The sequence below is a fragment of the Pelodiscus sinensis genome, chromosome 21 (genome assembly GCF_052426305.1).
Source record: "Pelodiscus sinensis isolate ZL-2025 chromosome 21, ASM5242630v1, whole genome shotgun sequence".
Lineage (NCBI taxonomy): Eukaryota > Metazoa > Chordata > Testudines > Trionychidae > Pelodiscus > Pelodiscus sinensis.
This window is the reverse complement of record NC_143072.1, coordinates 7786518-7808950: the sequence shown is the minus strand read 5'-3', so window position 1 is coordinate 7808950 and position 22433 is coordinate 7786518. Positions and strand designations below refer to the sequence as shown.

Below are 22433 nucleotides of genomic sequence, written 5' to 3'. Positions count from 1 at the left end.
TATATGGTGGAAGGAGTGAGGGAAAGAGGAAGACTTGAACAGAGGGAGAAGAGACATCCTGGAAATGTTTACTTGGCTCTAGGCCAGTGTTTCTTAAACTTTTTAAGACCGAGGAACACCAAACAATTTTTTTTATGAGGAACACCAAGGACTTTTTGTTGGGGGGGGGGAGGGGGGGGAAGGTTGAGGGGGAAAGTTATTGAGCAAAACAAAAAAAGGTTGCCTGACCCTTTAAGGGCGGCCATTTTGCACTCTGTTCTCCGCAGCACACCTCTAACTGCCTTGCGGCACACTGGTGTACTACGGAACGCAGTTTAAGAAGCTCTGCTCTAGGTTCTCAGCAGAGAAGGCAAAGGATGAATACAATTATCTGTGGTATGTTAAGGGTGAACATCATTAGGATCTTCTGGGGAAAGACCACCTGCTCCTAAGCTGGCTGCAGCTAGTTTTCCTTTCTAAATGTTGCATCTAAACAATGTCTCTTTAGCTCCGGTCCCAGGAAACAGCAGAGCTACTGGCAGAGAAAGCTCAAATTGCAGAAGAAGAAGCCAAACTGCTGGCCCAGAATGCTGCAGAGGCTGAGCAAGAGCGGCAGAGGTTGGAGATCACTGCTCTGAAAAGCAAGGAGGAGAAGCGTCTGATGGAGCAGAAGATGCGGGAGACAGAGCTGATCGCAGTAAAACTGGTGAAAGAGTCCGATCGAAGGTTAGATTTGCTTGTGGGCCTCATGTGTGGCTTCTGTCAGCCATGGAACTGGTGGAGGTAGTGATTATCTTCCCAGAGTTTACCTCTGGAAGGAGGAATTCCCCAGCTGACCCTTCATAGCTGCTAAAACTTTGTGCACCTTGTTCCAGGGTATTAGAAATTAGTGCCAGAAATTGAATTTTTTTTTTAGCAAAAATTCAGCGTTACTGTTTTAAGTGTGACTTTGCAGCAGCTCCTTCATACCATTATCAAAAGACTGAGGGGTACTAATAGAGAGTCTAAACTTAAATGTAAAGCTCTGTGAACGCTGGAACCATGCTAATTACAGGAGGTTGAACTCATAAGTGGTTTGAAGGATTCTATTATGGGGTTCCTAGCCCAGTGCAGTGCACGTACTGTAGACATTGTTATAGATTATATATAGTCTATTGTTCACATGTCTAGAATGTTAGGACCCAGCGTTGTCCTAAGATACATGCCTCTTGATCTTTGTTGCGCTTATCAGCTGGCACCTGAGGGCACTTCGCTTAAGCTAGCATGGCATTAAATAACAATTTCCCAAACAGAGAGCACATGCTTCTCAAATCAACATCCCAGAGAGGATCTTTGATACCACCTAATAGCTGAGGGACCAGAGAGTCCAAGTGGAGAACTAGGTCCATAAGAATTAGAGCTAGAAGAGATCTATTAAATCAGCCAGCTTAGCTCGTGCAGGACTGTTCCCACAGTCGCCTCTTGTGCTTTGTCCTGTCCAGTTTTCAATGTCCCATGCAATCAGGCTTTTGCCGGTTCCCTTGTGGAGACTGTTTCACAGGCTAACAGATGTTTCTGAGGACACAAGCTAGATGTATGAACTCAGTGTATTGCTGGGTGTTCGAAATTTACCACCTGACAGTCACAGTATGTTTGTCTGACAGAGCCAAAGAAGCTGAGCATCTAAAACAGGATCTGCATGAAGCTAGAGAAGCGGAACGAAAAGCAAAGCAGAAACTTCTGGATGTAACTAGGCTTAATTATCCAGTAAGTTATGGGGGGCAACACTTGATTGGAGAGTGGACAGATAACTAATCATCATTTAAATGTGGATGTAATGTAATTAACAAGTAAATTCATATTTTTTTGCAAAGCTTCCTCAAGACCAGGGGTGGGCAATAATTTTCACAGGGGGGCATTTCACAAATTTTGGTAAGTCCTCATGGATCTTAGTCAGGGCCTTGGGGGAAAGGGTCAGAGCTGTGGGCTAGAGAGACGTCATCATTTTAACATTTCATAATCATTTAGGGAATATCTATTTAATCTGTCACCATCACTGTTAATTACATATCACACACTACTCTGAGATGTTTGCAATACAAGGATACTTGGATGGTATATTAGTAGAAAGGAAATATGCAAACTGAATCAATGAGAAAACTTTAGGAAGGGTTCAGAAAAGGAGTCTTGCGGTTGTAAACTTGTCTATGGCTTCAGACTTCGTTTGCGTACTCCGGTATAGCGAAAGGGGGAATTGTCAAAACAGAGGATTGGGACTGTTGGGTTTTATTCCATTCTCTGCCACTGAGTCACTGCGTGAACTAGGGCAGGTAACATAGGGTAGAATTTTCAAAAGCATCCAAGTCCCATTTTCAAACATGAGTAACTCATAAGCAGATCAGCTTTTTTAAGTGTAACAGAACAGGAACTTCAGGGGTAGCCGAGTTAATCTCTACAGGATAAACTTAAACAACAACAAATTGCCTGGTAGCGCTTTAAAGACTAAGAAAACATGTCGATGGGCACAGCCCACTTCTTCAGATTCCTCCCAGCCTGTTAAAGCTGTGGGCTTGCACAAAAGCAGAATTAGCCGCTGTGACCTGAAGTGCCAGGAGCAAATGCACTAATCGTGCTTATGGGGAAGTGGCCTATGCACGTGCTGCATTCTCTAGGACAGCGGTCCCCAACCTTTTTCATACCGAAGTTCGCAAACTTTTGGCGGACTGGTAACATTTTATTTGCATATTCATTATGGCAATTAATTTTAAGAGGGCATGTGTTGTTTTACATCGCGTGTGTACGTACACACTACATGTCATAACTGATCAGGGTTTGCAGATAGCTACAACACTAAAAAAAAATCCCCAGAAAGAATTCCCTCTGGCTGTTGGGTGGGGCAGCCCCACACTCAGGGGTTACTGGTGCCTGGAGGGGGAGGGGTTTAGGGAGGGGCATTCACAGGGACAAGGGACATATGGAGTACCCTATTTAGCAACTGAAATTTTGTCAGGGGCATAGGAGCTGGTGCCCCCCAGTGCTACCACCAGTCACCTCCTGCCCCATGGGGTGGGGGAGCTGCCATTGTATCTCCCCCATATTCTTCTGTACGACCCCTGCCCTGTGTCTCTCCCTTCTCCAGCCAGGCTGATCTTGCTCCCACAGTCTCCCCCCATCTCCCCTTTCCCTCCCTGTGAACCCCCTCAGAGTTTCCCTCCCTCCCTGCTCTCACCCGCCCCATAAGTCTTCCCAGAACCTCCCGCAACCTCCCTTCAGTGCCTCCTGCATCCCCGTCTTGCCCCTGCCTCACACATCCCTGTTTTCCCCCCCCCCCCCATCAGCTCTGCCCCTCTTCAGTCTCCTCGCAACCTCCCCAGGGCTGGCTTCCCCCTGCACTGCACATGCTGGGAGCTGGCAACAGCTTCAATGGGCCCTGGGCAGGGATCACAGCCAGCCCCACTGGGAGTAGCCCAGGGCCAACCCCTCCCCCTGCAGCCCCGGGTCACGGGCGGCACTGCCCCCAGGAGAGGAGAAGGGAGGTTTCTGGGCCGATTGGGCCTTGCTACAGAGTCCCACTGAGCCAATCATTAAGGCATGGGCGTGGCCTGGCAGTGTGCCATGCCCTGGCAGCCAGCAGTCTGAACTGGCACTGGTCTGCAGACTGGTAGTTGGGCACCGCTGCTCTAGGATAGCCACAAAGTTTAAAAATTCAATGGGAAATGTTCTAGCCTCTAACGGGGTTGACTCACAGCTGCGGTACCTCTGCTGGTTAGTCCGGGAATGAGCCCCACTACACAAGCACGATGCTTAGCTAGGGAGGACAGCAAAATGTTTTCATCCATCTTTAGAATCAATGGGAAAATGGAGACCGTGTAGTGTGAGATTTTTGTAGGAGCTAGGAAATATATTTGAAATAAAAAAAAATGTTCAAATTGTATTAAGGGGACACGCTCTTTTTGATTATCTTTCTTCTTTAAGCATGTGACCCAGTATTCTTCTCATTCACCTGCTGACACCAGAGACGTCAACCTTGACAAAGGGTCTGGAAAGATGGATTTAAAAGATGTCGACCTGAAGAGACTGTCTTTTGAGATAGAAAAGGAGAGGTACTGCAAAACTCTTCCCATGTAAATAAACTCTCGGGAGTGTTATCCCGAGAAACTAGAAGTGGAAAAACCCTGTTAGGTCTCCTGAGGTATCCTCCTACCAGAGCAGGATTGTTCCCTTCCGTACTTACGGGTGACTGCCTTGTATAGAGCGTCAGCTCTGTAACATGTTAGCTGTTTAGGAGGAGAAAAGATGTTTTCTTGGCATCAGGCCGTGAAGAGAACAGAGCACTGGGCTTTAAAGGAATCCATGACATAAGTGCAAAGCCCACTGCCCTGATATAAGTATGCAGGATGAAACTTCCCACTATTGCTGCAGTAGAGTATTGCACAACTGACCTGACGCATTGAGAATACTTTCCTTACCTTTGCCCTATTAAAAACTATTAGGCTCAGAGAACCATTGTTCTGTTATGGTATTTCCTAAGTCCTATGAACATCTACTATAGATTGGACCTCCCTGGTCTGGCACCCTGGGCATCTGACTGGTCCTGAACAAGGGAGTTTGCCAGACCAGAGGAGGTCAGGCCTTTGGGATCTGGGGAGGGGAGCACCAGTCTCCCCACTGGGCTCTCCTCCGCCATCACTGGATTCTACTGTTGTTGCCCCCAGGTGCTGGCATTGGCTCTGCCTCCCCGTCCCCCACAAGCTCCATAGGGACTGCTAGCCTACTGGCAACCTCTGCTGCTGGGGCTCTCTGGTCCAGCAACATCTGTGATCCTGCTGGACCATGGATGTTGCCAGACCCGAAAGTCTGGACCAGAGAGTTTCAACCTGTAAAAGACACTTCAGAAAGTTCCTAGATGTACTTGAGAGTATCAGGCTGGTTCAGAGGCTGTCCTGAATAGTAAAAAGGGTTTCTGAGCTGCATTCTGGGAAAATGGACATACAGTGACAAGACTCACTCTTTTTAATTTTTTCATCCTGCATGCACTATAATGTTTCATAGGAGGGGGTTGTGACCTGGTGCAGGGGATTGAGATGCTGGAGGGGATGCAAGGTCCAGGAGAGGGTTCGGGTGCATGAGAGGATTTTGATTTGGGGAGGGCTACAGGACGGGATCAGGATCTGGAAGGGAGTGGAGCCCCAAGGCAGGGGTGCAGAGTTGTGACCTAAGGCAGGGAGTTGGGGTTCCAGGTGCAGACTCTGGCTAGGAGCCACTTAACATAGTAGGCGGCTCACAGCAGCTCAGCGGGACCCTCAGGCAGGTTCATTGCCTACCTGGCTCCATGTCTCTGCACCACGTACCCCTTACAGAGGCACTTGGTGCAGTGCATGCACCCGCAAGCACGGCCCAGGCAGCTCCCATAGGCTGACTGAGTGAATGTCGTGTCAAATGAATCTCAGATGTAAGACCAGTGGAGTTAGACAGGGGATGGATTTTGCTTCCAAAGCTGAGAATGAAAATTGATGGGACCTCACGAAATGTAAAAATGTGAAAACTGCCACTGAAGTTTTAGAGCTGCCACTTTTGGCTGCTTCTTTGCCTGTGTGGATTGCAGGTTAGATTACTTGGAAAAGAGCAAAAAATTTGAAGATCGATTGAAAGAGCTGAAGTCAGAAATCCATGCGCTGAAACTAGAGGAAAAACAAACTGGACTCTACTCTCACTGGAATGAAGTTCTTGGATCCTTGGGAAATGTATGTAACATTACATGGTTTTGTAATAAGAGTAACTGATAACTTTTACTGCATGAGTAAAGCTTAATAAATATAGACTATTTGGTTGACAGCATAAAAGAAGGAATGTTGGAATCACTAAAATGTTTCTACAAGCACTGGATGCTAAATGAACGCTACATATTTTAGTATGAAACATACATTCATTTCTCTATTGATAATGAAATGTGAAAAGCGGTTCCAGAGACATTAAAAGTGGCATTTTCTGTTGGAAACTTTGTATGGGAAGAAGCCCTTCACCCAAAAGATTTGTGAGGTCCTAGTAAGAGTCCCATGAAAGTTGAAGGTGTTGGGCAAAAAGGCCTTTGTAAGCTCATAACATAGTTAAATGTGGCATAGTTGTAATCAGTGGTCTTCTATTTCATGTTTTTATGGCTATTTATTCGTGTGTGTGGGAGAGGGAGAGGGATTGACTGACTCATACTCAGCTTTTTATGTCAGGATCTTGAGTTTCAGCTAACCAACTTTCCAGCCCCTTTCTGGATCAGTGCAACAGAAACAACGATTTCTCCAAACCTAATAGAAATTTCTCTTAGTGTATCCTCCATCCCTAGAGGCTTTTAAGTCTCAGCTTGACAAAGCCCTGGCTGCATTGATTTAGTTGGGATTGGTCCTGCCTTGGGCAGGGGGCTGGACTTGATGACCTCCTGAGGTCTCTTCCAGCTCTCTGATTCTAACCCATGGTAGAGACAAAAAATGGAGGCTTCAGTGTATTTGATATGCTTTTAGCTAAACACAGTGATGGGCAACCTAGGCTAATGAGTGAGCTACATGACTGGCTCTCCTTCATCTCAGTGAGCCCCAAGATTGTCCTAGCTGAGACGGTTTCCTGGGATAGGGGAGTTTTGCTCACTGCACTTGCAGACCTAGAATTTGGGGGTGCTGACTGAACTGTAGCAGCACTTTAATTGGCTGCAGGGGGAGCGTACAGCTCTCACAGTCAATGTTGTGTGCGGTCAGCACTCACCTCACTTCACGTGCCCTAGCTTTATGCACCTGTCACTTGAGTAATGCTGTTAGGAAAAAATATGCGATTGAAACCAGCGGAAAGTGGCAACCCTGCGTGTGGGTAACCATAAACCAACTGTCTTGCAAGCCATACGTAAACCCCTCATGGGCCGCACGTGGCCTACATGCTGCAGGTTGCCCACCACTGGCTTAACCTGAGCTAATGTAGTGAGAACACTTTCACAAGTTCTTTTCTTTAAAGGCTCCCTCATGGATGAAAAGCTTTGAAGCTGCAGATTTGTTGGATATAAATCTTCGAAAGGCCTTCCCAGCTTATCCGTTAACTGCCACAAGCAGCTGGCCATGTACCAACAAAAGTCAACAGGCAGTGCCAGTGGAAAAGTCAGCTTTTCAAACAAATGCATTAGTTGCCAGCAGTGTGGGGACAGGAAGCAGAAAACAGATGATAAAGGTAATGAGATTTGTATGTATTTTCCCAAAAGGTGACTGGAGTGCTTGTGAAAATGAGGAAATGGCCTGGGAAGCGTCTCCCCGCGCCCCCAGTGCACCTCAGTCCCAAACTGTGAAATGTTTGCTAACTGTTCCAGTCCTGCCACACATGGCCATATAAGGCAGATTGTAAAACAGGCAACATGGGGCTAGGATGAGACAAACTGACTTCATTCTGCTTCTGATTTGAAGCTGGAATATGAATGGAAGATAAATCCCCTTTAGATAACGAGGGTTTGTATTCAGTAGCTGCCTTTTCTTCATAGTCTGACACTGGTTTAAGGGCAAGCAACTGTTATAGATCAGTGAGCAGCAAGCAGCTTTATTTATGCATTACTAATTGTGTTGGTCACTAGAGAACGAACTGGACTATCAAGGAATATTGATGTAGGTGAATGAGGCTAGGGCCAGAATTTCTATTCAATGATCAATAAACTTGAGCTCTGCTTGTGAATTCCTTCATATACAGGTTGTATATCCCTGGTCCGGCACCCTCCAGACCTGGCCAGTCACAAACCAGGGAATTTGCTGGCAGGGGTGAAAGGAACTTAAATTTCTGACAGGTGCTGTCCTATTTCCTCTGCCAGCCCTTTAAGTAACTCCCCACTGGCTTTTGCTGGAGCTGTGCACCCAGGCGCACTCCCTTACTTCCACCTCATTTGCTGGACCAGGGAAAGTCAATGCTGGCCCCTCTGCTGCCACCAGCCACGGGAATCAGCTTTGGCAGTAGCAGGGGGGCCAGCTTTGATGGGGGTGGGGGGGTGCACTCAGGGGAAGAGGCAGAGAGGTTATGAAGCTTTGCTGCTGGGGGCAGGGAACATTCTGAGCCCTGTGGCTGCCAGGCTGCAGGGTTCCTCAGCCAGCCTGCCTCTTCCCAAGTGTTCTCTGATCTCCGCTCATCCCTGAGCTTGAGTGTCGTGAATGAGCGATTTGCAGTGCTCTGAAAGGACAGTGTCGGAACTGCTGAGCATGGGCCTTGCTTTTCTTGCCGAGTGTTGCAGCCCGGGAGCATCCAGAGATGCCAGACCACAGATCTTGCCGGATGATGGCAGTCCAGACTACAGCAGTCAAACCTCTGTTTATCATAAAGATTTTCAGGACAATTAGAGATGTTAACTTGCAGCCTTTGTGGGCCTAGAACTGAGAGTCCAATACAGTCGGACAGAAGCAGCATTTTCCTAATGCAAATAATACAGAAAAACAGGATCTAAACTGCAATCTGATATCTATCGTGGGCAAACTTCCATAGAGGAGGATAGGGAAAGGCAGGAAAAAAGGGCAAGCCATTTTAAGAAGTCACATCAAAAGCCCCAGAATGTTGGCACCCACTCAAATGCTGAAACAGAACTTTAGGGTAGAAATAACTTCTCTTTCATTTGCATATAGGTTCAGCAACATGACTCAGATGTGATCTACATTTGAAGCACCTCAGCGATTCAGTAATCTTTTCATAAAGAGGTAAATAAGCAAACTTCATAGTGATCCAATTGGCTGTGAAAAAATAGTTATTTGCCTAGGACCACTACGTTCCTTTGTCTGCTCAATGATGTCAGAGTCAAAACATGTCCTGGAAAGCACGTGTGGTGCTGCTCAGCTTCCAGAGAGACAGCAAACGCCTATAGCACTGAAAACGACAAGCATCTTTCATAGTGGCAAACATGGAAAGTTTTAGGAGCCAAGCTACAACTTCTCTGCTGATAGATAACACTTTACATTTAAAATGCTGTTTATTTTAAAGTGCTTTTTAAATGACAAAGCATCATTGAAAATCAGGACCTTTTAAAACAAAGAATAGAAAATAGTCATTGGAACATGCTATGGGAGATGTTTGGGAAAAATCCTGCTTTTATTAAAAAAATGTACACAGTACCAGACTTTCTGTGAAATCCTAGTAGCTAGTATGACACTTCCTAAGCCTCTTTCAGCATATTTGTTAGCCTGCTAAACATTTTTCACTTCTTATCCCTAAACATAAGACTCTGTCCACATACACGACTTGTATTTCTATTAGGGAAAGTTTCTCTTATACAAAATTTAGGATTGGACAGGCTTTTTTGTGGGTCTTAATACATCTATTTTTTGCTGTGTCATGGGGATACAGATGGATCCTTATTTTGCAAGTGTAGGGCTTCTGTTTCTATATGTTTTTTATGATAGTGTGGAACACCTTCACTGCTGCCCTCTGTAGACGACTGCATAACTTACTGTTTCACACTAGGTCTAGATTTTGGGGCTTTATTGGAAAAAGCTATGCAAATTGCATTCTGCAATTTGCGTAGCTTTTTCAGATTGCTTTTGCGGAAGATGCTTTTCCACCATTTGGCCCAGTCTAGATGGGGCTATATGGCACAAAAGCCTCCTTTTTCAGTGGAACCCTTATACCTCGTGAAATGAGGTATACAGGGCTCCCCAAAAGAGCGCATTTGCTCTTCCACCAAAAAAAAGTGGAAGAGCAAATGCATTCCTTGGACGCAGTGGGGTTTTTGTAGGACACCTCTGGTATCCCACAAAAACCTTGTATTCTAGATGTAGCCATATTTAAGTACTAGAGACAAAAGAAATCTACTGGTATCTGCTAAAGCAGGACTCGTTTCTGATGAAGACTAAACATGGTATCCACCACTCAGCAACTACTTTTATCAGACCCAATTTGTATTTTAGGATGCTGTGCATTAAATATATATTGAACTGATATTTTCAGACAGTCTTCTATGGAAGTGACGATGTAGCTGAAGTAGGTTGAACATACAGGAGGACTGAATACAAATGGATTTTAATGTTCATAAACATCTACTCCAGTTAAAGATCTAAACTATATTTAATAAAGTTTTAATTACTTCTAGCTGTCAGTTTCTTAAATGCATATGTATATATTGATTAGATGCAAGTTTAAAGGCAGAGCATGAAATAGTATTTTTACCTCTGAGCACTGTCCAGTTGGGGGTACTGTATGTGCTCCTAAACTGTTACCAATCTTCACCTCTGCTTCCTCATTGTTGGAGGATAAGCACATTAAGTAAGATGACAGAATTATAACCTTTACATGTATCTGAATTGCATCCATATTCAGGAAAGCCACTGTGCAAGGAAGTATAGGTGTTGTTTGAAGCAGAGTAGGAAGTCACATGTGATAGTTGACAACTTTAATGTTTATTTTGATACCTGTCAGCCATTCTTTGAGCCATAAACATTAAACAAACCAACTGTACATAAATACAAAGTCAAAAGGAACTTCCTCTATGACAGTGAGAGCCTGAAAAACTCTATCCAAGGCAAAGGCTTTATAGGGCAATAGACTTTCCACACTCAAACTTGAACTGGATTCTGCTACAATACTGCAACCCATCTCTCTCCTGATGACCGCTAACTTTGTTTGCCAGAAACTAAGCTTTATCACTAAAGTGAAATCGCTCTAATCATTATAGAGGCTGTGAGGGCTGAAGCTGCAAGCAACTCAACTGAGATTGAGTCCCAGTAACTTTCATATCTTCAGTGCTCAAACATCACAAAGAGGTGCACAATCAATGGCTTATTAACATGGGGAAATTTATTCACTTAACTTTGTAGTTTTGTGTAGCCTCTTATTCTAACGAGTGTGTCCATATTAGGCATGTGAAAGATGAACCAGTTAACTGGTGAGCATGACCCTTAATGGGTGATGCTTACTGGTTTTGGTTAACCAGTGGGGCCTGGAGCAGTATCCCCACCCACTGCAGGCAGGGAGCTGCTCTAGCCCTGCAGGGCTCATTGTAGACAGGGGCTACCCTGGCTGCCTGGAGCAGCCTCTGTCCAAGGCATACCCAGATGCCCTACAGGCAGGGGCTGCTCTGTCCTACCCCACTTGCCTCCCTTTAATGGGTTAGCTAAGGAAACAATACATTTAACCAATGAAATGGGATTTTACAGCCCTAGTTCATAAAAGGAGTTGTCAAGAACCCTCCCCAAGTAATTTCAACTTGCAAAATGCTTAATGATTAAGGAGCCTATATCCCATTGAATATCATTGGGTTTTAAACACCAATGCAACCTAGGTACTTCTAAATTGATTATTGGCCTCACCTGCAAAATCTGCCCCTTGAAGATGTTCAGGCTATCAGACTAAAGAGGAGACATTTCTGAGAGAAGCTTTGCTAGGTACATGTGTTAGTAACTGTTGCAGTTATAAACCGAGAATACACAGGTCTTTGCAGACAATGTATGCATGTAATCAGAGGCCCCGTGTCAAAAAAAAAATTATATGGGCTTGACAAATAATGTAATCTATTCACCAGTGGCAAGTAGATTACAACCCAGAAGAGCCAGCACAGACCAATTTGCACATGCGCAGAACCACGCGCAAGGCGAGCAGGGCTTGCTGCTGGCGTCGCTTGGCGAGCTCTGGATATATCATCCCCTCAAACTAGGAAATAGAAATTATGGCAAACTACTAATGCAAGTTTTGCTGCAAAGTCCTACTGTTGTGGAAACTGATGTTTAATTCTAGGGGCTCTATTTAAATTCCATGTTTAGCCTAGAACTATGTATATGAGTAGGTTGAGTTAGTGTGTTTTATTCTTTCCCTTCCAGTTTGTATTCTCTCACACAATATGACTACATCTCTTGGAGATGTTTAGTGCTTAACTATTATTCATATATTATCTAGTCTGAAAAACTGTGCTGTAAGTTTATGAAGGAAATCATTTAGAAGCCTGTATCTTCTACAGAAGGTGGGTTGACAAATGTTATGTGTAATCACCAAGACACACAAAGGGATCTAGAATTGAGCTAATAGAGGAGTTGAAAGCATTTATGCTTGTATCTTGGATAAATAAACCAGCGCACAACCTTAATGAGCAGATGCCTTTATTCTAGATCAGATTTATTTAGGTGGTGGATTTTTGCATAGTTTAAAAGCACAGCTTCAGTCTCACAGAAGCATAAAGAACCACCACACCACTACCACAGCCTATAAAATACTTTATGTATATATTATAATTCACTTAACAGGTGAAAGAATAAATTATGCAAACACTTTTTTCCAAGTTAGGATGTATATTTTTATGTGCCCCATGAATAAAATATAGAAGAATGGTCCTCTATTTACAAACAGAGAAATTTCTCTAGCAGTAGTATTTAGCAGTCTAGGTCACACATTTAATGCTGCTGTTAAAGAATGCAATATAAACCTTGGTTAACTCTGTGCACTATTTTAGCAGATATACCTCATTTAATTAATGTGCTTGTACAAGTTTCTCTTATGCAATATACCTCTCTGGGATACGTGCAGCCTTCCACCCAGCACCGAATTAAAGGGAAAAGGACTTGGCACACTAGATACTGCAGATGAACACTTTGATTTCATCAACACCCATACCAAAACAAAGCTAGTATAGCTTTTCACGGTCAAGTCCTATAACTCTGTCCTTGCTAATGCTACTCAAATATTTAAACACCTCTTTATTAAAGGCACTTGTTACCCAGACAAATACAAAGAAACACAGCATGGAAAAATCCCACATAGATCTAGTGTCAGCAATTATTTGGCAGCAATAGATTGGAAAAACAAAAACTTAACAGAATGAGGTGGCTTAACCCTGCCTCTTAATAGTGTTTGCCAAACAAGTGAGATTGTGGGAAGCATTTCATTCAAACTTTTCATCTCCTTCTTCCACATCTTTCAGACTGAGTACTTCAAGCGTGCCTTTCCCTTTAGTTTCACACCGGATCAATTCGTCAATCTCCCTGAAGCAGCCTGGGTCAATGAGGCACACCTGCAACATTGTGTGTCAGTCAGTGAAGATTTAGCTTATATTAGTTCCTTTTTCTCCTGTGGCATGTTAATATACAGATTACTGACCCACCAGGTGTTAATCAATTTTTTTCCACATCCCTAGAAGCCTGTATTTAAATAATCCACAGGGATGCACCTTGTTTGAGGGAGTTTTGCAGCTCCCTCTACCCATGGTTGACTTGCTAATAATCCAGCAGTGAAATTGTAGAAGGAGCCAAGTCTGTTGTAAGTAGCTCAAAGTATTATTAAATACAGATCTTGTTTAATTTATAATTATTTTGGTGGAATATCTTTTAAATAAGTCACAGTACTGTCAGAACTCAATAGCACTAAAATCCAGTGCAAAACACAGGCTGTAAGAGTTAAAATGGAATGTCCTAACATATAGGAGACTGGCAAAACATGAAAAAGGGTAAACTAAACATAACACTGCTAAAAGCAGTTGAATTCTACTTTTCAAAGTTTGAGCCTGCAATTCCACAACAAATATGGGTAGATGTAGATGACTGAGTCATGCCTGCTGGTTAAGAACTCCCATTCCTGATACAAGTGTTCTGACAGTCCTGAGTTTTTTAAAGATTTGAAAGTAGTCACTAAGGCTATAACAAATTTAAAAAAAACCCCAACCCCCCCAATCTCTGAACTATGCATCTCTGATTAATTCAGTTTAGGGCTCTGGTACAATTTGAGCTAACTCAACCCCTCCCCCCCCCCCGTTTTACATGTAGCCTTCAAAAGACAACTAAATGTAGAAAAAATGACTATAGAAATGAGATTCTTACAATTTCTAACTGATCATCGAAATCTTCACTCTCTATGACTTTGATCAGTGGTTTGAGTTTCTCTTTTAGCTTCTTGCCCTCTTTTGGTGGAAGAATGAAGCGCAGCCTCATGTGAGCCCGCTCAATCTGCATAGTCTCCTTTAACTGTCTGATCACTTCCAAAGCCTGGAAAGACATGAACTATAAATGAAATTCACTTATGCTCATTGATTATTTACAAAGCACCACAGCATTATCATTAGTATTATGTACAACTGCTTATAGATTCCTCAGAAAAATTCTCCAGTAGGTTGGGTATATTCTGATCAGAGCTGAATAACATGAGAAGGCATGGAATTGGATTTAAGGAGTCAGAAAAACTGAAATTTTTTTTTAAATAAGGTGGTTATGTCAAAGCTATGAGAATCAGGACATTCAAAATGAAGGATAAACACACTGTCCCCCATTGAACATTAGAAGGTAAGATGAGGACATATGCTTTGAGTATTCTTACTTTAGTTTTACACCCAATTTTGCTGCTGTTTTAATAATCTGTTTTAATAACCCTCTTTTGTGGACAGATAAACCAAACTACTGAGTTTCAGAATGCATGTGTTTCTTTTTAACATTCAGCTCCTATGCCGTTTCTGTCTGGGAAAAAATACTCACTCACCATCCTTAGATGTAGGCTAATGTGATTCCTGTGGATGTTAATAAGAAAACTACATACAAAATTCTAAGTGAAAACAGAATTTTTGGGGAGTGATACTTACCTGTTGTTTAGTGCTCTTGTTTGGTTTAACAGAATAGTGGATATCCTTCATGGCTCTTTCTATAAGAATTACTGTGTATGGCCTCTTTGTTTCAGGGTTCACACACTTATCAGCTACAATAGTTGCAATGTCTCTAAACATCTGCTCCAATTGGGTATGCCGCTCTTTGTCAGACACCTGCAACTCCCCTTTTGTTAAAATCTAGAAGTGATAAAGCAATGAAAAATTCTATTAATAACAATAATACATGTTTGACTGATGAATAGAATTCTAGCTCTGGGAAACATTGATTTATTCTAAAAGTAACAATTATTGTATATGTTAATTTACTAGTATATACATCTTTAACTTGACTAGGTTATTCTGCAGCACATCAAATATAAAACAAATTCTTTTGTAATACAAAAAAACCCTTATGTAACAGTGTAATGCTTGTTTTGTTAAACTATACAAAGGAAACTGCAGTGTTTTTCAGGTAAGGGGCAAATTCCAGAAGTGAATTTAACAGCTTATATTAGGGATGTGAACAGGTAACTGGTTACCAGTAAGCATTACCCTTAATGGGTGATACTTACCAAGCAGCCCTGCAAGCAAGGCTTGGGGGGGGGGGGGGGGGGGAAGAAGAGCCCTGCTGGTTCCCAACCTGTGTGGGATGGGGGGTTGGTTGTGATGTCAGCAGGCTTGTGCAGGGTGGAAATGGCAGTGGAGGGGATGGGAAGTCAGCAGGCTTGTGTGGGGTGCAAGTGGCCCACTGCTGCATCTGTTCCCCTCTCGTACAAGGCTTCAAGCCAGCACCACCATGGGACTGGAGCAGTCCTTGTATGGGGACCACTCCAGCCCACTTGTGGTAGGGGCACTCCAGCCCATTAGGCTGGAACAGCCTCCCCATCTGCCCCATTTAATCAGTCAACCTGTTAAATATTAGGTTTAACAAGAGCCCTAGTTTATATAGGTGTACCAATAAAACAAACAAAAAAGTAACAGGTTTGCCTTTAACACTGAAACTATTTAAAAATGAAACAGCATTACTAAATTCACCCTCTCTCATTCTTATTACACTAGAAATATACCAATATAGCTAAGAAATCTTTTGGATCAAGACATGTGAAACACAACTTTATTACATCCTTTCCTCCATGGTCTAGTTATAGTGCTTTGGGACAGGTACCTTGCCTCTGACATGTCTGTAAAGGACAATGCATCTTAGTGGTACTATATATAAAGTGTATGCAATCTGATTTCAGTTTCATAAATATCTCACTGGAAAGATTAGATAGCAAGAAGAATGTGTCTTCCCTTTCCACTGGGAAGCTGGTTCAGTAGTGAAAGTATCATTTACTGAATCAAACAAAGATGACAAAAACTAGGCATTGCACAGACATGCCCCATAAGTCTACGGATTGACAGGATCCTGCTTTGCTCAAGATTTGTGAGGAGCACAGGATGGGCACAAAGTGGTGTTGATGAAGACCACCGATTTAATCCACTTTACTTCCAACGAGAAAGGGAAAAAAGGTTTACCCTAACTGTTACCAGTAATACAAAACCCTAATACTAGAAAGTATTTTCTAGTAACTACTAGAAAATTTAACAGCATCAATAGATAGGTGGAGATTCAGCTTAGCTACATTTGAATAGAGGAAGGGTAGAAAACTTCTGTGATTCACAACGTGTATTAATTCTATGCTTTCCTGTATACAGGACCTACCATCTTGCAGATTTCTGTTTGGTCATCAGTCCCAAAAGCTTTGAGGAGATCTTCCTTCTTTGCAACTTGACCTTTAGAGACGTTTACAAATACTGTGTTGGTCTGCAGAACTTCATCAATGTCTTTTTCACTGGTAAATAACAATTGTATTTATAATTAGAAAACATGTGCAAGCATAGCATTAACTAGCAGGGAGTAATCTTATGGTTTCCATTGTGTTTGAGGCTAGAGCACCAATTAGTGGAAGCTGGGAACTTGGATGTAGGCAGCTGTCAGACCTTCTCAGCACTGCTGAGGAATGTAGTTCAAGGCCCTTGGTAAATCTAATTGTATCTAATAAAAATGGACATTTATTTTGTAGCTTTGAGAAACAAATTTCCTTGCCCGATTACTATCACTACCTTGGTTACTAAAAAGGAAAGTTTTAAAATTCAATTTATTTCTCCTCTAGTTTATACCGATTTTTTACTTTCATCACTTCTTGAAGCTGGAACCATGAAAATCAGTTAAGCAATTCTCATTTTGGCTCTCAATGCTGACACTTGTTTTGCAAGCACTGCTGGAGAATGTTTTTATTTATACAGAACTATTTTCACTGGGATTTAAAAAAAGGTCAACATTGATTTTAAGATCTGCTTTTATACTCTTTCTACAATGCCCAGTGGAATCAGTTTTCCTTTAGGATGCTAAATGAGACATATAAAATATTTACTTTAAGGGACTAGTCTTTTGTTTTAAAGTTAAACCCTTAGCTTTGTCACAGAAGTGAAAGAAAAACATTGATGAGACAAAATATAAAAGACTCAATAGGTACTCAAATATTATGCTAATAGGGATAATATAAGTTTAGGATAGAAAGACTTCTTGAATGAATAGTGCAGGAAGAGGTCTTTACTCTTAAGCTGCTATTGCCTTTTTAAGATTAGCGGTGCAGAAACAAAACAAGCACTGCCATCTATAAGAAGAAACACTGCAATAAACAAAAAACATCAATATTTTTCAAAAAAGAGCTGTCAACTGGAAGTGGGAACAGAATATTTCTAAATGCTGAAGACAGACAATATACACAGGAAAAAAGGCACAATGCGTTGAAAGGAGGGACACTTAAAAAAGTTAAGGCAAATAAACTAAAGATGTGAAAATATCTTCAAGTTCAAAGAGGAAGTAAAGACTAAAAGAGGATTCAAGGTAAACAGTATAGAAGTTATGCTGTCATAATCTCCCTAGCATACTTGCAGCCTACAGCAGCAGCAGGTTTTTTTTCCCCGTCAACGCAGCAACACAGCCTCCTCAACTGACAGTAGCCATGCTGATAGAAGTATGCTTCCACTGACTTAACTGCAGCACTCATTGGTGTGGTTTTTTACACAATTGACCTAGCTTCCTCAGCCTAATGTCTAAAGTTATAACTACACTAGCAGGTGCTCTCTACTTAAAACAGCTACTAGACTGAGAAAACGCTTCCATTTACTTAATTAATCCACCCCCACCAACAGCAACTATGTCAGTGAAAAATGTTTGCTGGGTGATCCAAGAGCTGTCTGCAGCTGTGCTTAGACCCATGCAATTTATGTTGTTCAGAAGGCTGACTTCTATTGACATAAGTTGCAGAGTAAATATAGCCTGAGTGCAGGCCAGGCTTAATCACAGAAAACTAAAACCTGAGTGAGAGCATCCACATCCTTTAACATACGGGCCTTGACTCCATCCCTGGGTCACCCCCACCCTGTTAGTGGCAGCCCCCGTTGGAGGAGGATAATGGCCTGACCCAGTCCATTTCACTAGGAGCTGGATGGGGAGAGGCACCTTAGATAAGGTTCCTCCTGGCCCCGCCTCCAGCCCAGCCCTCAACTATGCCCCTCCCCCCAGCTCGCCCCCCAGCCGCCGCCGCCCCTCCCCTCCGGCTCGCCCCCCAGCCGCCCCTCCCCCCCCAGCCGCCGCCGCCGCCCCTCCCCCCCGCCGCTCCCCCCCCCGCCGCCCCTCCCCCCCCTCCGCCGCCGCCGCCCCTCCCCCCCGGCTCGCCCCCCAGCCGCCCCTCCCCCCCGGCCCCTCGCCCCCCCCCCCCCGCCGCCCCTCCCCCCCGGCTCGCCCCCCAGCCGCCCCTCCCCCCCGGCTCGCCCCCCAGCCGCCCCTCCCCCCCGGCTCGCGCCCCCTCCGTTCGCCCCTCCCCCCCGGCTCGCCCCGTACTCACGCGCCGCTGCGCCAGCCCATGACCTTGTTGCGGTAGCAGGCGATCTCGAAGCGCTTGCCCGCGCGCCGGGCCCGCACCACGGCCACGTTGGTGAGGCGGATCTGGTTGGTGGGGGTGAAGATGGACATGCTGGCGGCCGGGCAGGGATCGCTCAGGCTAGCGGGGAGCGGGCGGTGGGGGAGACGCGGCCTGTAAACAAGCTGCGCACACGCTCTGCGCCGCTCCCATTGGCTGTCGTTGCCGCCTCCGCTTGTGACGTCAGACGCCGCGCCGGAAGCAGCGGCGGAGGGGGCCGCCTAAAGTCGGGCGGCGGGAAACGAGGCCCGGGAATCCGAGGTTCCGGCGCAGCGGTCACAGGCTGGGGGGCAGGAGGTGCGAACGCGCGCGCGGTTGTGTCACTTTCTCCTGCGTCTGGAGACCCCTCGCAGACCCCCGGTGCTGGGGGAGGGGGAGTCAGCCAGGCCCGGTGCTGGGGGAGGGGGGGTCAGCCAGGCCCGGTGTGGGGGAGGGGGAGTCAGCCAGGCCCGGTGCTGGGGGAGGGGGAGTCAGCCAGGCCCGGTGTGGGGGAGGGGGGGTCAGCCAGGCCCGGTGCTGGGGGTCAGCCAGGCCCGGTGCTGGGGGGTCAGCCAGGCCCGGTGTGGGGGAGGGGGGGTCAGCCAGGCCCGGTCTGGCCCCGGGGAGGGCGATCGGGAGCAGTCTCTGCGAGTGGGCGCCCCCCACGAGTCGCGCTCAGCCTCGTCCCTGCTCGCGGAGACAGACCCACGGGCCCTCTGCCGTGTCCTCTAGCGACGGGCCCGCCCCCGGGCCTTGTTCCTAAGGGAGCCCCCCCTGGGCAGCCGGGCGCTGGGGGGGAGTCCCGCTCGGCGGAGGCGCTCAGCGGTTTTGTGGAACTTAGGCAAAGGGCCCCCGGCAGCGCTGGGTCTCCCTGCGGGGTCCGCGAAACAGCGGCCCGACCGACCCCTGCTCAGCCGGGCCGGGGGGCGGGGGGGGGCTGGATCCCGAGGTGGTGCCGGGGGGGGGGGGCTGCGATCCCGAGATGGTGCCGGGGGGGGGGGCTGCGATCCCGAGGTGGTGCCGGGGGAGGGGGGGGGGCTGCGATCCCGAGGTGGTGCCGGGGGAGGGGGGGGGGCTGCGATCCCGTGGAGGTGCCGGGGGAGGGGGGGGGGCTGCGATCCCGAGGTGGTGCCGGGGGGGGGGGCTGCGATCCCGAGGAGGTGCCGGAGGAGGGGGGCTGCGATCCCGAGGTGGTGCCGGGGGAGGGGGGGGGCTGCGATCCCGTGGAGGTGCCGGGGGAGGGGGGGGGGCTGCGATCCCGTGGAGGTGCCGGGGGAGGGGGGGCTGCGATCCCGTGGAGGTGCCGGGGGAGGAGGGGCTGCGATCCCGGTGGTGCTGGTGCCGGAGACGGGCTGGCTGCGGGCTGTTCGTGCAGCGGGGGGCCGGGTGCTTCTGCGCCTCGCTCGGGGCTGCCGCGTGTTTCTGTGGCGTGTTAGCCGCGGGAGCCGGTCCCCGGGCGGCTGCTTCCCCCACCTGGCCCGTGTGGCTGCCAAGCCCATTTCTCCAGCCCCAAGGCGCGCGGCCGCCCCCCTGCTGTGTGTGTGAGCTCGCTGGGATCTTTCCGTGGCTCAGTGCGGCGCGTGTGCGGATGCGCTTTCCCCTAGGCACGAGGAATACACGCCGCCGCCCCAGCCCGCCGAGGTGTGATTGGCGATCTGTACAGTGAAGTGGGGAGGAGGAAAAACCCCTCAGCGTCCCGGCATCCCTCTGCAAGCAGCATGGCTGCCCCCACGAGCTCCCGGGGATGCCTCCGTCCCAGCTGAGTTCCCTTCCTAGCACACAGACGGGAGACTTGTAATTGCACAGCTGGCTCTAGAATACCGACTTCTCGGCTGCTGTCTGCTCTCAGCTGCACTGGCTGCGTGTGTTGACGCTCGTGCCATGGGTAAGTACTATTGTGTGGAAAGGCCTAATGGTTATTAAGGAATCAGTCTAGTTAAGTGTCTTGACAGAAGATAAGTCCCCTATGAGGCCGACGGGACACCGATTTAGTATAGCACATCAAGGCTGGCCTGTTATCTTGCAGCTCCTAGCAAGGTGGGAATGGGCTCACTCACTGCTGCTTTTAGGTCGGAGTACAATACACACTTATTTGCTCATTCTTTTAAAAAGGAGTCAAATTGGAGCCCTGCTTGGAAGCAGTGACTCCTATGACCAATAGCTTAAAACCGTAGGGCTGCTGGAACCACATAGGTACAAGCTGGCTTTACAAATAAAAATGAGATTGGAATATGTCTCTGATGAAAATACCCAAAGCAAAACTTGTTAATATCAGAGAAATGTAAAGGTAACCCTGAATTAGTGGTGCCCCAACAGAATGTCTCTTCTCTTCCCTCCCCCCCCCATAGCTAATGGTTTTGGTTTTTGGGTGTTATTTTGGAGCCAGGATTGAAGGGTGCTAATCACAGACAGCTGAGTGTATCTAAACTCCACAAAAGGAAGGGCTGGTGTGTGTCTGACTCATAGAACCATAGAGCTGGAAAAGACCTCAGGAGGTCATCAAGTCCAGCCCCCTGCCCAAGGCAGGACCAATCCCAACTAAATTAACCCAGTCAGGGCTTTGTCAAGCCAAGACTTAAAAACCTCCACTATTTGATCTGAGGAAGTGGGTCTGGCCCACGAAAGCTCATCATCTAATAAACCATCTTGTTAGTCTTTAAAGTGCTACATTGTCCTGCATTTTGCTTCAGCTACCCCAGACTAACACGGCTACATTTCTATCACTATTCTAGGGATGAAGCAGTGAGGAATAGGATGGGCTATTCTTGGGGTTACGAGTATGCTGCTAGATAAGGGTATTTAGAGACTGTGGCTAGATTGCTGCCTGGTGGGATAGAATTAGATCCTGTTACAGTAAAATTTGGACCCAGAGGGTTATTTGTGTTCCAAGCTGAGCTAATTAACTTTTTTGTTTGAAGTGTTAGCCACTGGAACAAGGCTGGAGTGGGTAAGCAACTTTATTTCTGTTTGCTCTCATTCCCCCTCTTTGTCAAAGAGTTTGAGAAGAAGAGTTGTTACACATGCAATATCAAACCACTGGTAGAGCAGGGGCTAGTTTCCAGGTCTCCAAACTTCTAGGAAAACTTGTTTTTTAAGATATGCCTTCTACCAAAAAGAGATTTCTGTTGCAAGGAAGGCTAGGTTAAGCTTTTATTTGCCTGGTGCTCCTGGTTTGGTTGTGGACCTTGAAAGCTAGTTTATTAAAAGAGCTGATTCTAAAGGGCTTGCAGTTACAGCCGGTCCCCGAGTTGTGAACGGTCGATTTATGACCGTTCGCACTTACGACCAAAGCTGTCGTAAATAGCGGACCCCGAGATATGAACGCGATTCCGCGCTTACGCAGTCACATATAACTTTATGGGGTCCGATTTACGAATGAATTGAGTTACAACCAATTGCTTGGTCCATAACCGGTTCGTAAGTCGGGAAGAGGCTGTATATGATTATATCTGTGTAGTTAGACTGGTGCAAAGTTCCTTAGTCTAGAAAAGTTCTCTGGGTTTTTGCTGCTTCAAAATCATTGGAAAATGTCTGCTGCTCACATTTATCTTCACAAACATTTTGTTGTCTTCAGTGTTTTTGGCATTACAACTCTGACCTCTGAGGGAATTAATTGTTACATAGCTGCCCCTGAAGGCAGCTGCTTGTAGGGCTGACTGTAGTTACGAATTACTATCCCAGTGACTCCTCATTTCTTTCCTTTCAAGTAGCTCATTCTGATTGAAATGCTAGGCAGGGATGGCCAGCCTGTGGAAGTGGGGAAGTATCAATGAGAGAGCTGACAGTGTGAGAAAAGTGGTGGTGTGACCATTCCCAATGAACACTGATGATAAAATGAGTCTTTACATTCAGTTTCCAAGAAACTTGTCCTTCTCCTACTTGCATGCTTGTGGATAGCAGAACTGACCATGGACCCTAGCATCTACAGGCAGTCCCCGGGTTATGTACAAGATAGGAACTGTAGGTTTGTTCTTAAG

The 22433-nt window shown here is 46.1% G+C and overlaps 3 protein-coding genes across 8 annotated transcripts in view; 2 read left to right on the top strand and 1 right to left on the bottom strand.

The window, feature by feature from the left end:
* The window catches only part of LOC102457243 (merlin), a 45174-nt gene extending 28528 nt beyond the window's left edge, over window positions 1–16646 (top strand). For 5 of the 6 annotated variants that reach the window (XM_014581813.4, XM_006113110.5, XM_006113109.5 and 2 more), the window contains 7 exons: window positions 488–705; window positions 1623–1725; window positions 3934–4061; window positions 5564–5702; window positions 6952–7161; window positions 8586–8657; window positions 16205–16646. In XM_014581813.4, the coding sequence (XP_014437299.3) occupies window positions 488–705; window positions 1623–1725; window positions 3934–4061; window positions 5564–5702; window positions 6952–7161; window positions 8586–8621 (834 nt within the window). In that variant the 3' untranslated portion in view covers window positions 8622–8657; window positions 16205–16646. Of the gene's footprint in view, window positions 1–487; window positions 706–1622; window positions 1726–3933; window positions 4062–5563; window positions 5703–6951; window positions 7162–8585; window positions 8658–9900; window positions 10042–16204 lie in introns of those variants that run through there. The other variant, XM_006113107.5, reaches the window with a different exon arrangement.
* SBDS (SBDS ribosome maturation factor) lies at window positions 10328–18604 on the bottom strand. Its single transcript, XM_075905107.2, has 5 exons — window positions 18403–18604; window positions 16212–16341; window positions 14504–14704; window positions 13752–13916; window positions 10328–12949 (listed from the first exon to the last, which is right to left on the bottom strand). Exons 1-5 carry the CDS (start codon window positions 18528–18530, stop codon window positions 12821–12823), a joined length of 753 nt encoding a protein of 250 aa, XP_075761222.1. The 5' UTR covers window positions 18531–18604; the 3' UTR covers window positions 10328–12820.
* Window positions 18605–18635: 31 nt separating this feature from the next.
* The window catches only part of LOC102458161 (S-adenosyl-L-methionine-dependent tRNA 4-demethylwyosine synthase TYW1), a 191664-nt gene continuing 187866 nt past the window's right edge, over window positions 18636–22433 (top strand). Inside the window, exons 1-2 of the mRNA XM_075905103.2 lie at window positions 18636–18774; window positions 20061–20341. Of these exons, the coding sequence (XP_075761218.2) occupies window positions 20338–20341 (4 nt within the window). The 5' untranslated portion in view covers window positions 18636–18774; window positions 20061–20337. The remainder of the gene's footprint in view (window positions 18775–20060; window positions 20342–22433) is intronic.

Coding starts and splice junctions, on each gene's coding strand:
- SBDS (XM_075905107.2), bottom strand. CDS start 18,530: ATGTCCATCTTCACCCCCACCAACCAGATCCGCCTCACCAACGTGGCC. Junction 13,917..14,503: donor ACAAGAGCACTAAACAACAG/GTAAGTATCACT, acceptor ATGTCTTTCCAG/GCTTTGGAAGTGATCAGACA. Junction 12,950..13,751: donor TCGATGATCAGTTAGAAATT/GTAAGAATCTCA, acceptor ACAATGTTGCAG/GTGTGCCTCATTGACCCAGG.